This window comes from Myotis brandtii, unplaced genomic scaffold (genome assembly GCF_000412655.1).
Source record: "Myotis brandtii unplaced genomic scaffold, ASM41265v1 scaffold398, whole genome shotgun sequence".
Lineage (NCBI taxonomy): Eukaryota > Metazoa > Chordata > Mammalia > Chiroptera > Vespertilionidae > Myotis > Myotis brandtii.
The window spans coordinates 259647-273598 of record NW_005365280.1 but is presented as its reverse complement, the minus strand read 5'-3'; the positions used below and the strand labels follow the sequence as shown (position 1 = coordinate 273598).

At 42.9% G+C, this 13952-nt stretch overlaps 1 protein-coding gene across 1 annotated transcript in view; it reads right to left on the bottom strand.

Annotated features, from left to right (window-relative positions):
* JARID2 (jumonji, AT rich interactive domain 2) overlaps nt 1-13952 on the bottom strand; it is a 118388-nt gene that overhangs the window by 56026 nt on the left and 48410 nt on the right. Inside the window, exon 3 of the mRNA XM_005873020.2 lies at nt 852-1028. Within this exon, the coding sequence (XP_005873082.2) occupies nt 852-1028 (177 nt within the window). The remainder of the gene's footprint in view (nt 1-851; nt 1029-13952) is intronic.

Here is a 13952-nt window from a genome sequence, read left to right as displayed (position 1 = left end):
GTCACTTCCCTTTACTTAATCCTCATAATCAATGCCAGCTTAATCTCTTCACAACACATTTCCAATTAAGTCACTTCCCTGCTGAAAAATCACTAGGCACTTTCTACTTAAGTCAACTTAGTTTCCTCTCTCAGAGATCCAACCTTTTATCCTACTCCTTCTATAACATTCTAGGAAAAAAATCAGTCTAGTTCATAATATATTTGCATTTACCTGATTTCATAGGCTGAATAATGGTTTCCTTTCTAAACTAGCTCCATCTGCTGAAATCACAGTAAGTTGATCACAAAACTTTCTTCATGAAACCTTCTTAACCCTCTTGATTAGATGGAATCTCTTCTGATTCCTAGTATCTGCAGCTCTTAGGGAATTTATCATCATCTCCACAATATAACAGTATCTATACTCATCTTGAAAATCTACTTATCTAGAATAGACTTGCCTCTACCACGTAACACTAATCTCTTCACCCTTAGAGTGTCATACACTTAGAGAAGTATACAGAACTAGCTTTACCACTGACAAGCTGTCATCATCTCATCTTCTTAACAGACGACCTGTTCCAGCTCTGTCACCCAAAGCTTTGGATTTTATTTTTAAAAATATATGTTTTCATTGATTTGAGAGAGAGAGGAAGTGAAAGGGAGAGAAACATTGATGTGAAAAACAATGATCGACTGCTGCCTTCTGGGTATCAAGCCCGAAACCCCGGCATATGCTCTGACCAGGAATCCAACTGGTGACTTTTTCGTGCACGGGGCATTCAACCAACTGAGCCACACCAGCCAGGGCTTTATCTTTTTTTTTTTTTCTTTTCTTTTTTTAAAACTCAAAATCCACACTAATCCTACCGTGCCCATTGTGGACGTGCTTGTGGGTTTTTCCTTTCCTGGGGGTTGACTGGCATGAAGATGAAGCATTGTTGGTGGCTGTCTTGACGTCTTCTGTCTCATCATCTTCCTCCTCAACGTCCTCCTCGTCCTGAGAGCTTCCGAAATATACCATGCTGTTGGGCAGCGCAGGAGAGCCTGGGAGGTTTAAGAAAGAGGCTCATCAACATAGGCCTGGATGCTCACCCTTCCAGAAGCAGCACTACGAACAGACACCTACTAAGTTACACACCTAAATCCTCATGACTGAGCAGACAAAACAAAGTATTCCTCTCTACTGTCATTTTTTTTTATCTGTTTTTCAAATACCCTCCAGAAAATATCCTCCATCTGCGTCCTTTCAACAGATTTCAAGCAAAACTACCCCAGCAGGGGCTATATGATGCCATTCACCAAACATAAGAAAGCAAAATTTTTTGAATTTCATCTGAATAGTTCGGGGGTGGGTGGAAGACCACCAAAGATTGAATTGAGTAAGAAAAATAAAAAAATAAAAACATCTAATCAAAGTGTTAAGGACAAGAGCCTATTCTGGGTTATTGTCCATAACAACTTCAATCTTCTTTCTCATAAAATATTTCTGGGAGAGCCACTAACAAGTAGCAAAAAAAGTAATAAATATGTGAAATTCATTTCCTCTCTTGCCCACTTTACTGTGAATGAGCTAACACACTGGTCACATCAATAAAGATATAAGTAACCAATTTGCTCTCCTTCCCAAATGGAGATCTCACACTGCAACTATAATGGTAAAAACCATTCCTGTCCAAATTCAGAACCATATGCTCCTACGAGGAGATGGGAATGAATCAGAAGCAGCAGGGACTGGAGTGGCAAACCAAACACCCACCTGCAGAAACGCAACAGAACAGATGCCTCCAGTCCCCTCCCGTCTTGCTGCAGTGATGACCTTCCAATATTCAAAACCCACAGAAGTGACGAGGGTCTCACCACTGGGTGGAAATGAAACTCCAAAGGAATGTATTGGGGGGGGGGGGGGGGGGGGGGAGGACCTCAGTGGATAACAGAATTGGATATAGTCTAAGAGAAGCCATTTCCGTGGTTTTGCCACAACCCCTCCCCTCCCAATCATGTCCAATTAGAAGCAAGTTTTCAACAGAAAAAAGGTTCTTAAAACTGACTCTGGGGGAAATCATTTAATCATATAAGAGTTAGCTATATTTCCACTGGAACAACATGTTCATTCTTGTTCTATGTGGTTTCACAATTAGTACAAGACTGACGATGACCAGGAAAATGAGATGTCACCCATCCCAGCTTTTCAAGCAGAGCCTTGCAGTCAGGACTCCCCACTTACCGGTACACCAATACTGCTGCATCCTTCTTCCTAAGTCTACCTTTGTAAGTACTTATGAAAAAGCAGAAGGAACTCTCGTCATTTACTCACAAGCAGTTTTGAGTGAAAAAAAGAAATTCAACCATAGGCTGCAACTCATCCTAGCATGTAACATGACATAAGCCATACAGGTTACATGCTATCAGACAGACACAGCGGGAACTTCAACACTTGGAAGTTATGAACTCAGCAGTTAAATTTCCCTTTATGGTAAAATGTGAGGGAATAGGTTTAATAATCCCTTCCAATTCCTTCCAGATCGAAATATCCATGTCTAATTTCTCCTAAAGAGCCTTCCTACACTCTACCTCGAAGGCACTGACCGATGGCTAAAATTAGAGAATCAGAGAGCTGGGTCAGTATCAAAAAAAGCAGGTTTCTGTGCAGACCCTGCAGTAACTTCCACAGCTGACTCTGCTATCTGTTGGAGGGAAACAGGGTTTTGGCATGTCTTTCAGGAAGTAAGCTATCACACACCCCCACCCCCACCCCGGCCTTCCTCCTTCTCCCTGCAGCAGAAAAATGCCATAAATTCTGCAACTGGGGTCATTTGGGAATAATGTAAAAATAGGGGAAAGTAAGACTCATAAAAATATTCTGTTCCAAGAGAATCAGGTAAAATCCACCTGGACCATATGAGAAAGAAACAAGGAAGTAACTTCCACTTACAGGATCTGTCGAGGATATTTATAAACCTCAAATGCTAAGTGAACAGCATGAGACAGCAATCACATTCCTTACACTCAGATTTGGAGAGGATGGGTAGAACACTGAGTTTATGTTTCAAAGAACTAAAATGGAGAAAATGTCTAGAAGCTCAGTTCAAGCATCCAAGTTTCGTTAATACCCTAAAGAAAGAGTATAGGGTAATTTCTTCAACAAAAGCAGAAAACAACCAATCTTCTAAAAGGATTTGTTTTAACAGCTTCTCAGTAAATATAAATAAACTGAAATAAGTGGCTAGGTGTTCTAAAAGAAAGCCAGAGGCTAATATGAGAGAAATGTAAAATAGGAGACAAGACAACAGTAAAGAATGAAGGGGTTCTGAGTGATTTGCTCTTCATCTGAAACTCAGAAGAATGCAAAGTCCTTCTGATGGAACCAGCTCTGCAGTCAGAAAGGACATGGTTTCTTCTAAGCATGGGGGTACAGGGGACAGAAGCAGATTGCCTTCCACTAAAAGATGATTTGGGTTCTATTCAGGTGATTTACATGTTGGTCTGGACCTAAAGATATGCACCAACAAAGAAGAAACAGTAAAGAAAGGTTAAACCAGTTGGGGAATGGAGAGGCTAGCATGAAAAAGGGAAGGAAGACTCCTGGGAGAAGGGACAGTGGAGGAGAAAGATCACTGCTCAGTAATGATGAACTTTAGCTGGAGGTGAGTAGACTACTAATGGCCATTAGTTCAAATATTAGGCTGGCACCCATTCTTCCCCCTGGCAGGTGCCACTCAGGAACACCACTCTCCCCGGGTATGGTTAATTCTCCTTCCAGGTTTCATGCAAGAGGCCACTGCCAATCCATAACCTGCCTACCAGGAGCAGCCTCATGAACTATTGGCTTCTCCCACAGGGAAGAGGCCTCCAGAACCTGAAGGAGCTCTTTATACCTGTAGTCAAAATGAAGCAAGTGGAAGAGACTAAATCCTCAGATTTTGATGCTGCGGACTCCAAAGCTCTGTCACCAAGTAGCTATTGTAAACCCCTCTAAGAACCTACGGGCATGTACATTTGCAACATAATGGAGAGGCAGAGCTAGCAGTTCAGGCCAGCAAAAACCGCAGCACTGCAAAAGCAACCTCTTTCTTTCTCCTGGAGACAAAATCAGTTAAGATCATCTCATATTTAAAAAATCAAGGCAACAGAGAAACACTGACTGTTATATGCTAATACCTAGAAAATAATTATATAACAACCTCAACTAAAAGAAAGAAAATTAAACCATCTGAGAAGCCAAACTTAGTTATAACATTCATATGGAACACATTTATTTCTTCCTACCTTAGGTAAAAGCTCTATCATCTAATTTACAAGTAAGCTTAGAGGAGGATGAATCTGCTACACACACACACACACACACACACACTCACAAAATGGAAAGGATATTTTAAGATCCTAACAGCACACAGAAGTCTGGACTATTTATCACAGGTGAAAATTATCCCATATTCCTCACTGTAGAATGGATGAGTGGATATATTACATAATATTGATGCTAAGTCAACAGAAATTTAAATTAATATTTGGTATCTGAAGATAGAAGTGTGTGTGTGTTTTATTAAAAATAGTTTGCAACTTATACATCCTGGCACATAAGAGGTACACGTCATCTCTAGAAAATTTACTAGGAAAATTTCTTTTCAAATGTCAGAGGAGGCAAACATCTGAAAAGCTTGTTATGGGTCCAGCATTCAGGAAAATGAGAATGTAGTAACCGGACTAGAGAGCTAGAAGAGCGGTAATTCACAACTTAAAATGCTTCCTGAAAAGAAACTTTCCTACCACCTGCTGCAAAACAGCAGTAAAATTGTGAAAATAAGGGGGTCTCAGAAAGGGCTCAGCAGGCCTCGTTTTGAGTCTCACCCTGGTATTCTCAGGGGAGACTCTCTCTGTTGAGAATGAGCTGAGGTGCAAGCCCTATGCAGGACAGCGAGAGAGGCTGAGCACAGAATTACCTGATATGTTTCCTTTACAGACTCTGTAGCTTCAGAAGTCATCAGTGAAAGGTAGGTATCTTATAAGGGTTCAGAATTGTGTGTGTGTGTGGGGGGGGGGGGAATATAACCAATATTTTATAGAAGTGTATCAAATGTACACAGTTTTCTATTAAAATTACAGGCAGATTTCTCTCCTGATTATTCAAGTGCATTAGCAAATGTGAAAAAAAAATCTGAACTTGGATCAGATGAGTGGAATCGGGAGTGGAGAACGCATCTGTGCTTTGCCAAGGCCGTATTTCATTACTTTTCAGAATTAGCTGGCAATGTCTCCACAATATTTACTGAAGTGAAAACCAAATGTTTTCATCTGGACAAAAATCAAACTGTGGTATGTTACAACCACAACAGAAATCATCTTAATCCAAAGGCTTGCTTTCGCTAATTTAGGCTGTGGTTTCTATAAAATTGGATTCTTCTCCGTAAATCATGTACACATACACCCTCCTTCCCATTACCTTCCCTCCCCCGACCAGTTCTTTATCTTAACAAGCTAAACATAGCTCAGCTCTATTTTGGAAAGCCCCTAAAGGGATTCCCTGCACACCATCATTTAGCTGGGGAGTCAAATTCTATAGCTTCACCTCATAAACTCTGGGTTGGCTCACAAAGTTGGCATTTTCATGATTGAGCTTTAGGATACATAAAGAGAATGAGAAGTAATCAGCCCCTACTATCATATTAAACTGAAAAACAAGACTTCAAAATGAACTGGGTGGAACTGGGTAAGGAGAGAGAGACAGTTACTTACTGATTTCATAAGGAGAGGAAAGCTCCATTCATTGAAACTAGAAAGTCGCAGAAAAAAGCAGTTGCAATAACTGCCTCAGTTCATTAATCCAGGTTTGTCTGTACCAGCCATTGCTGTAGGCACCAGTGACCCAGACCAGACCAGATGTCTCCATTCACCCTGCCCACTCTACAAACACAGTGCCCTGAAAGGCTGGGGACAGCTGTCCACACACGACCTTTACAACTTACAAGGGAAGAAGAATTTCCCAAACTTCAGCCATTTCCATACACCACAATATTACTTGCCATATCCAGATAATCATGGGCTTCTATTTTCTTTAAAGGAATGCCCATTCATGACTCGCATGACTTATCTCCATTGTAACAGAAAATTATCATCACTTGCCATAAAGAAAGGGTAATCATGAAAATCACAACAAAATTTTAAAACGTTCAGTTAAAGTCATTTCTGATATCACCAGGAATACATGCAACGGGGCTTGGGGAACAGACCCCCCAGCCAAAGCCAAACACAAAGGGGAGCCCTATTCCTCGTAGAAGAGGGAGCTGCCTGTGCAGTGAGGCCCATCCTGGGTTTGCATTTTCTTTTTCTGTACCTATGTAAAAAAAAAAAAAAAAAAAAGATGCCAATCATTGAAAAGGGCTCCACATTTGAGACCCAAAATAGGCTGAGGCATCAGCTCGGCAGTCTCCTGAGACACAGTGTACCTGCCTGGACGACAAGCACAATGTCTTCAGCCACAGTAGCTGCGACAGTCTAAAAGCTGGAGGCAACATATGCAAAAGCACCATCGGCAATGCACACACTTCAGTGATATTCCTGGGCCCACACATGGCTTCAGTGACCAGACCTCGTAACTATAAATTCAAACCGTTCCTCCCACAGGCAAGAGCAGAGGCAGTCGGCTTCCTATCTCGTTTCCTAAATGGAAGGTAAGCACATTGGTGATGAGAATCTAGAGAGGTGTGGGAATGCAAAATGAATTCAACAGCTAGAATTTCTGGAACTTGGGAATAAGTGTGGAGTAATGCCCCATGAAGAGTTAGAAACCTTCAGTCACATAGGTCTTTTTAAGGAAGAAAGAGGGATGAAGTAATAACCTGCTCAGAGCATGGCCATTCTTTTCCTCCACATTCCTCCTCTCTTCAGGCCCAGTCCTGGGCACTGGCCTAGGCACATGTATACCCCGAGTTATGGCTATCTGATTGATCCCACATTCAGGAAATGCCCAACATCTGGGCACAGCTTCTATCTTCAACAGCCCTAACACCACAGACACAGCAATGAGAAGGAACCACTTTCCCTCCCAACAAGGCCACTCCTGTGCTGACGAGGCAGACAGCACCAAGACAAAGCATCTTTTAATTAACAGCTGGAATACTGCTCTACTCATCTTTTCCACATTCTTCTCTATACACATTGTTGGCTTAAAACATACACAAACAAATACACATCCCATTAACTACAATGGGGTCTCTGGATCTCTTTTTTCTCAAAGGAATGCACAGATCACACCATATAGCAGATACGATGGGTTCAGCTCCCACCACTTCCACCCATGAGTTTAGAAGTGGAACAAGAGAGGAAGTAACTTCATCAAGACCACATAGCCACTCTGAACAATAAAGGCTGCGCTCTCCTCACCATGCAGTGTCCACAAATTCTAACACAGAAACTGAATACTGGGGGAAAGGTCACCTTGCATTTGGGACAAGAATACTAGTAACTTTGTGCTGTCAGAATATCGATGCCTCAGCAGCCAGCAAGATGCTCAGCAAACAAAACAGGACTATACTTACTTAAAGTTTATTTTCCTCATCTACGTTTTCTACATGGATTTCAGAAGGACTGGAAAATTTAAGGGAATCTCTATAAAGTAGGTGGAAATCTAGAGATGATTGAGAGCCTGTATCCCCAGCCACTGGCAGGGAAGGGGGGGAGGGGGGCTGCTTTATATTCGGGGAGGGCACAGCCTGGTCAGAGGCCAGCTGGCTGGGAGTAGAGCCAATCCTCCGAGCAAAATGTCTTGGAGCCTTAACAACTGATCAAGGCCTCAGTACAATTAAAAGGGATCCATCCTCCCCCTCCCCACTTAAGAATTCCATGGTTTCATATTTCTTCATAACTAGCCTGATAAACTATCCTGGCAAATAAATCACTTGCTCAGCAAAACTCAGCCAAGAAACACACACTCTATTGAAAAAGCAAGCACATGAGGAAAAAGGCTGGTTTGACTTGGAGAAAAGAGGGTGGCCACCGAAACCCTCAGGGCAGTGAGACACCATTCTGGAGCAAACTTTCACTGTAACCATTCTCAAAAATTAAGATGCAACACCATACAGAAGGATCCATAAGAAACAGCTGTGTACCACTCTGACCCTGTGCCTTCCTCCCAGAAGAGCTCCTATAATGTAAAACGTTCCCATTTTGCTCAAGGAAGTTCATTATTAGCACCACAGTGTTCCTTGCAATTGGAGATTACTTAATTGCTTTCTAGCAGGTTAATCCCCTTTCATTTTGTGACCTCTAAATCACCCCAGGCTTTTGCATTTGCCCTACTTAGAATTTATCATCCTCAATACCCCAAACCAGTACTCTATCAAAATGTGCTCCTTGCCCACAAAGCTGGCAACTGTCTTTAGAGAAAACACCACCCTTCTAGTACCTGAGGTCTGTTCAGATGGTCTTTTAGATTGTTCCTTCTAAATTTCAAATTGAACCCTCCTCCTCTCCGCTATATATGTCTGCCTAAGCTCACTGGTAAATAGTAAGTGAAGTGCACTGGGATGGTTACCACAGGTGCCATCTGGGCCTGTCTCACTCCACAAGAGCTGTGTGCTACAGACAATGCATGCCCATCTTACAAAGGGGGACACCTGGGCCAAGGCTACAGCCTCCTGCCTGCATTCCTACAATAACCCCATGGGATGGCATTCCTGCAGCTACAGTTCTCCACTGAGCTGCCAGATCATCTCACTAAATAAAGGTTATATTAAGTCACCTCTTAGCTGAAGAACCTGGGTAGTGCCCTCCTATCTAGCCCAGGGCCCACAGAACCCGACACATCTAACTGCTTGGTTTTAACTTGAGGCACTCTAAGCAATACACCCCAACACTAATCCATGCCTGTGCAGGGCTTCTGCCAAACCCCTTCCAAGCCCCACCCCCTTTCTACAAATCCAACTCATGTCACTTCCTCTTGCAGCCATCCCCTACAGCCCTGAGCAGAGTGCCACTTGCCTCCTGCTGGCAAGGTGCATACCTCCTCCCTGGCATGGCATGTGTCTACTGCTATGTTCTCTTTCACTTACCACACTGATATGGCTTTCTTTTCTTTTTTTAAAAAATCTTTATTGTTGCAAGTATTACATATGCACATCCCCACCCCCACCCACCCAATGATACTGCTTTCTTGCTTCTAGTCTGTTTTCTAGGTGTCTGGCATATAAAAAGGATTCAATAAAAGCTTGCTGAATTAGTAACTGAATGACAGCTGATCACTGAAGAGTCTCTAAGACTTGGGAAACAAAGGCAGACAGTCCCAAAACAGAAAGTACTGATTCACAGAGGCTGAGAGTGCAGTTCTTGACTAAAAACCCCCCACCCCCCTCTCGGTGGCTCAGTGGTTGAGCATCGACTTATGAACCAGGAGGTCATGGTTCGATTCCCAGTCAGGGCACATGGCAGGGTTGTGGGCTCAATACCCAGTGGGGGGCGTGCAGAAGACAAGTGATCAATGATTCTCTCTCATCATTGATATTTCTAGCTCTCTCTCCCTTTCCCTTCCTCTCTGAAATCAATAAAAATATATTTTTTTAAAAAAACCCCCCCCCCCCCCCCAATTCTCTACATGCAGCAACGCGGGACTGTGACACCCAAGGTCAGAAGAACGAAGTGTGTACTATGTGGGTGGGAATTTTTCAGGAATCCCCCTTGGGAATCCACCTTGTTTGCAGGGCCCCATAAAAAGAAAAATGTAAATAACAGAATCACTTAACCTGCCATTGCTCTGCTGTATTAAGCTTTTTAATCTGTTAATAAACACAGTCAGAACAAAGAGAAGATGACAGAACTCATTAAGAATAACAAGACTAATGGCAGAAAATGGAGTGATGGTATGAATTGCTGCATTTACACATGGTTCATACCCACTTCTCCCTCTTCTCTGCTTGTACCAGTGAAATATACTAATTATGCCTCTGGCTAGAGACATGTGGACCCCCTTCAAAGCAGGCAAAATTCTCCTCCCTTCAGAAATCCAGGTCATGGTAGGAAAGGAGGAGAGCCTTGCCAAACTTAGCCAAGAGGTCTCTGATGCCTTAAAACAGATTGTCAAAAATCCCTAAAGCTTCTTAATCCCTGAATGACTGACTGGCTACTGTGTTTACATATCTGCACTCATCCCAGTATTACTAATGATGTAGAAAGTTTCTCACCACCCAAGTTTTCCGTTGAAGACACTGAATGGAGTTGTAGGGCAAAGGCATGGTCTTAGGCTGGCCAGGTGTCTTCCCCAAGATCTCAAGATTTATTCTCTACCATATGCAAATTAGTGCCAAGAAATTTACCAGTAATAGTAGGGGACTGGAGAAAAGAATGATATGTAACCATTCAACAATACCACTTCCAGGTCTTTGATTTGATTCCAGACTTTGTTGCCTATTAATACTGAGCTTACTAAAAACTGCATTCTTTACTCCTAACAGTGCCTGCTGTCACCCAAGGGTGATAGAGTGACTGGCCATCTTCATGCTGCACATGAACTTTGGAACTCTGACAAGCTCTATTTGATTTGGAATCCACAGCAAAAAGGAACAAACATAGATAGAATACAAGTATTATAATGGTCATGGGATTCCCAACTGTTAGCTTCTCCTGAAAAGACTTCAGAGAAGGCACAGACTTAGGTGAAGACATGTGTCATCAGTGGTTGACATAAAAAAAATGAGGAACACATCTAAATGTAAATATAAAGTTAGATAGATAAATGATAAGATGTCCGGAAAATAGAACAGGTATTCATGTGACAGTATTAATTCCTATGACGCTGGAAAGTCGGAGGGCAAAAGTAAAAAAACAATGCAATTCCATTTCAGGGAGTGACACTTATCACATATGCACACAGGAGATTTAGAAATAGTCTCATCCAGGAGGTGGCTAACAGTGGTTGTCTGTGAGAGATTGGAGGGAGGGTATTTTGAGTTTTGAGGTTTTTTAAGTGACTTGAGGAAGGGGAAGGGAGAGAGGGAGAGGAGAGGGTGATAGGGAAAAGGAAGGAAGGAAGGAAGGAAGGAAAGGAAGGAAGGAAGGAAGGATGGAAGGAAGGAAGGAAGGAAGGAAGGAAGGAAGGAAATAAATCTATCAGTTGCCTCCTGCATGTGCTCCAACTGGGGATCAAACCCTCAACCTGGGTATGTGCCCTAACCAGGAATCGAACCTACCACCATGTTTTGGTGCACAGGACTAAACTGAGCCATATTTAGGTGCACGCTCCTACCAACTGAGCCACACTGGCCAAGGTCAAGTTTATTCTTTTGCCGACTTTCCCATCCTGTCTGCAGATATTTCCAAAAAGAACATGAAATACTTTTATAACAACAAAAATTTAATATCTTATCATTAATTCTAAATTGAAAGAAAATTATTAAAGTACCACTACATCAAGGATCATCTATTTAACCCTTACCTCTTCAAAAGAGGAGTTTTTCTTAGCTCAAGCAATTACATCCTATCTAATAAAGAGGGATGTGCTAATTGACTGCTGTGCCCTCAATGATGGCAGGGCCCATAGCCAATAAGGAGGGAATATGCTAATTGACTGCCACACCCTCAAAGATGACAGCACCAGTCTCCTCAGCCCCACCTGGGTGGCAGGCATGCAGCAAGGCCGGGCCCGCAGCTAGACAGGCCCAGCCACTCCATGAGCTGACCTCTGGAATCCCCCAGCCCCCCAGCCCTCCAGGGCCAGCCCAAGGCACAGGCAAGCCTTGGATGGTGGCTGCCCAGCTGCCCGGGGCTGGCCCGAGGTGCAGGTAACCAGGGCCGACCTAGGCTTGCGCTGCTGGCAGTGGCAGCAGCAGAGTTGTGATGGGGGTGTTGCCTTCCCCTGATCGTTGGGTCGCCTCCTGTCCCTGAGGGCTCCCGGACTGTGAGAGGGGGCAGGCCGGGCTGAGGGCCCCCCGCCTCCAGTACATGGATTTTCATGCACCGGGCCTCTAGTATTAAAATATGCCATCAAATGTCATCAAATCCATTAGATTTCCAGGATGATAAAGGCATCATAGAAATTATTTTGGGCTTTTAGAGGCAGATCCAGTAAACACACTTGACCTCACAAAAACATGATTTTTAAAGTAAAACAAAAAATGACTCATTCATCCTTTTAAAACCACAGGTCTAAAAAGTACAGGAGAAAGAGTGCAATGCTCTGCAAATCCTTAATGTATATCAACTAAACACTAGTAACAAAACCTATTTCACTGCCTGCATCATAAACACAGGAAGGCATTTCCAGTGCTCAGAGCATTTTTCCAAAGTTGTTGTATACATCTTCTTGGCTTCACTTATTATAACCTTTGGTCCAATGCCTTAAACTTATGAGTAAGGAAAATAACAATCTGGGTTATGCCCAAATCCTCACTACTACTGTGAGAGGAAGTTTTGAGCAGGTAAAGTTTGCCCCTAAGGTGACCTGCCTGGGAGTCACAACCTGCCCATCCCTTTGGGGGGGGGGGGGGGGGGGGTGGACGATGACACAAACCAAAGAACACACCTTTGTTCCATCTGACAACTCAAAGTATATTATGGCTGTGAAAAAACATGACTCTCTTTTTGTCTAGTCTTGAAATGTGAAAGCTGGGTACCGGGTAACATTCTTACTACGTGACATATACTTGAGCAATAAGCACACCTCTCTAAGTAAGGTCCTCTCCAAACCTTCCCAAACCAAAGAAAATATTTCTTAAAATAATGCCTATATAGGCACAAAACACACACAATCTTCTCTAACAATGAGTAACACCCACTCCAAAGTAACCACTTTTATAACTTAATTCCATAATTAACAGAGCAATCCTCTGACATCCTAATGGAACAAGATCATTGGATCTTAATCGCTAAAGAAAATTAAAAAGTGAAGTCATGACTCCAAGTTAAATCTGGCTCCAACTGCATTAAAAACCCATGTATTTACCCTGGCCCAGTAGCTCAGTTGGTTAAAGCATCGTCTGGGTACACCAAGGTATCAGGTTCCATCCCTGGTCAGGGTACATAGAAGGTTTAACCAATGAGTGCCTAAGTAAATGGAACAACAAATCTCTCTCTCTCCCCGCCCCACACCTCCTTCCCCACCTCCCTCAAAAAATCTATACATTTTAACTTTCTTAAGAAGCCACTCATGGTCAAAGGTAAAACACTCCCACCACCATGAACTTTCTTTACCAGAACCATTCAGCTGCTAATGACACTGTTGACCCTTGAAAGATTTCTTTAACTCAGACTCTTTCTTCTGGCGACCTGCTCCCACTCACTCTATTACTGATACCACACCACACACTACCAGCCTCACAGCTGGTCATTCTTATTCTTACCTTTCCTCTTCTCCTCACCCTTCACAGTCAGTACAGCACATCCCCTTCCCTCTTCAACCTCAACACCTAGAATCTGACAGCAAGGAGCTATGTAACTTTGAACTGGTAGAGAAGGCCCACCTACCTCATCTTCCTTTAGTCAAGGCCAAATGATTCCCAGCTGCTAAAAAATTTCTCACTGAAATACAATTATTCTCCTTCATGTCTTGAGTCTCTGAGGACTATCAATAGTCCATAATATCTAACATAAACCTTAACTCTTCATTTCCCCTTTCCTAACAATTCAGACCTAAAGCAATCAGAGAGAGAGAGCAACCAGGGAGGGAGAGGAGGAGTGACCATGGTGGCCTAGGCGGGTGTCAGACCTGAATGAGACTAGAAGGGTCCACCTGGGGAGATGGGAGGTGGATTACACTGGAAAAGATTGATCAAATAAACAAATGCATTGCAGTTAACAGGAGCCTGGTTTCTCAGTTTTCAGAATAGAAAGGAAGAAACCGAATAAACCCTGTGGTTAAACTGAAAGTACTGGTGCTAATTCACGGATTTTAATAGACAGAGACACAAATATACATCTAGATATACTAAATGAGCCTGTTCTCTCCCTCCCTCCCTCCCTCCCCCCCTTCTCTTTCTCTCTCTC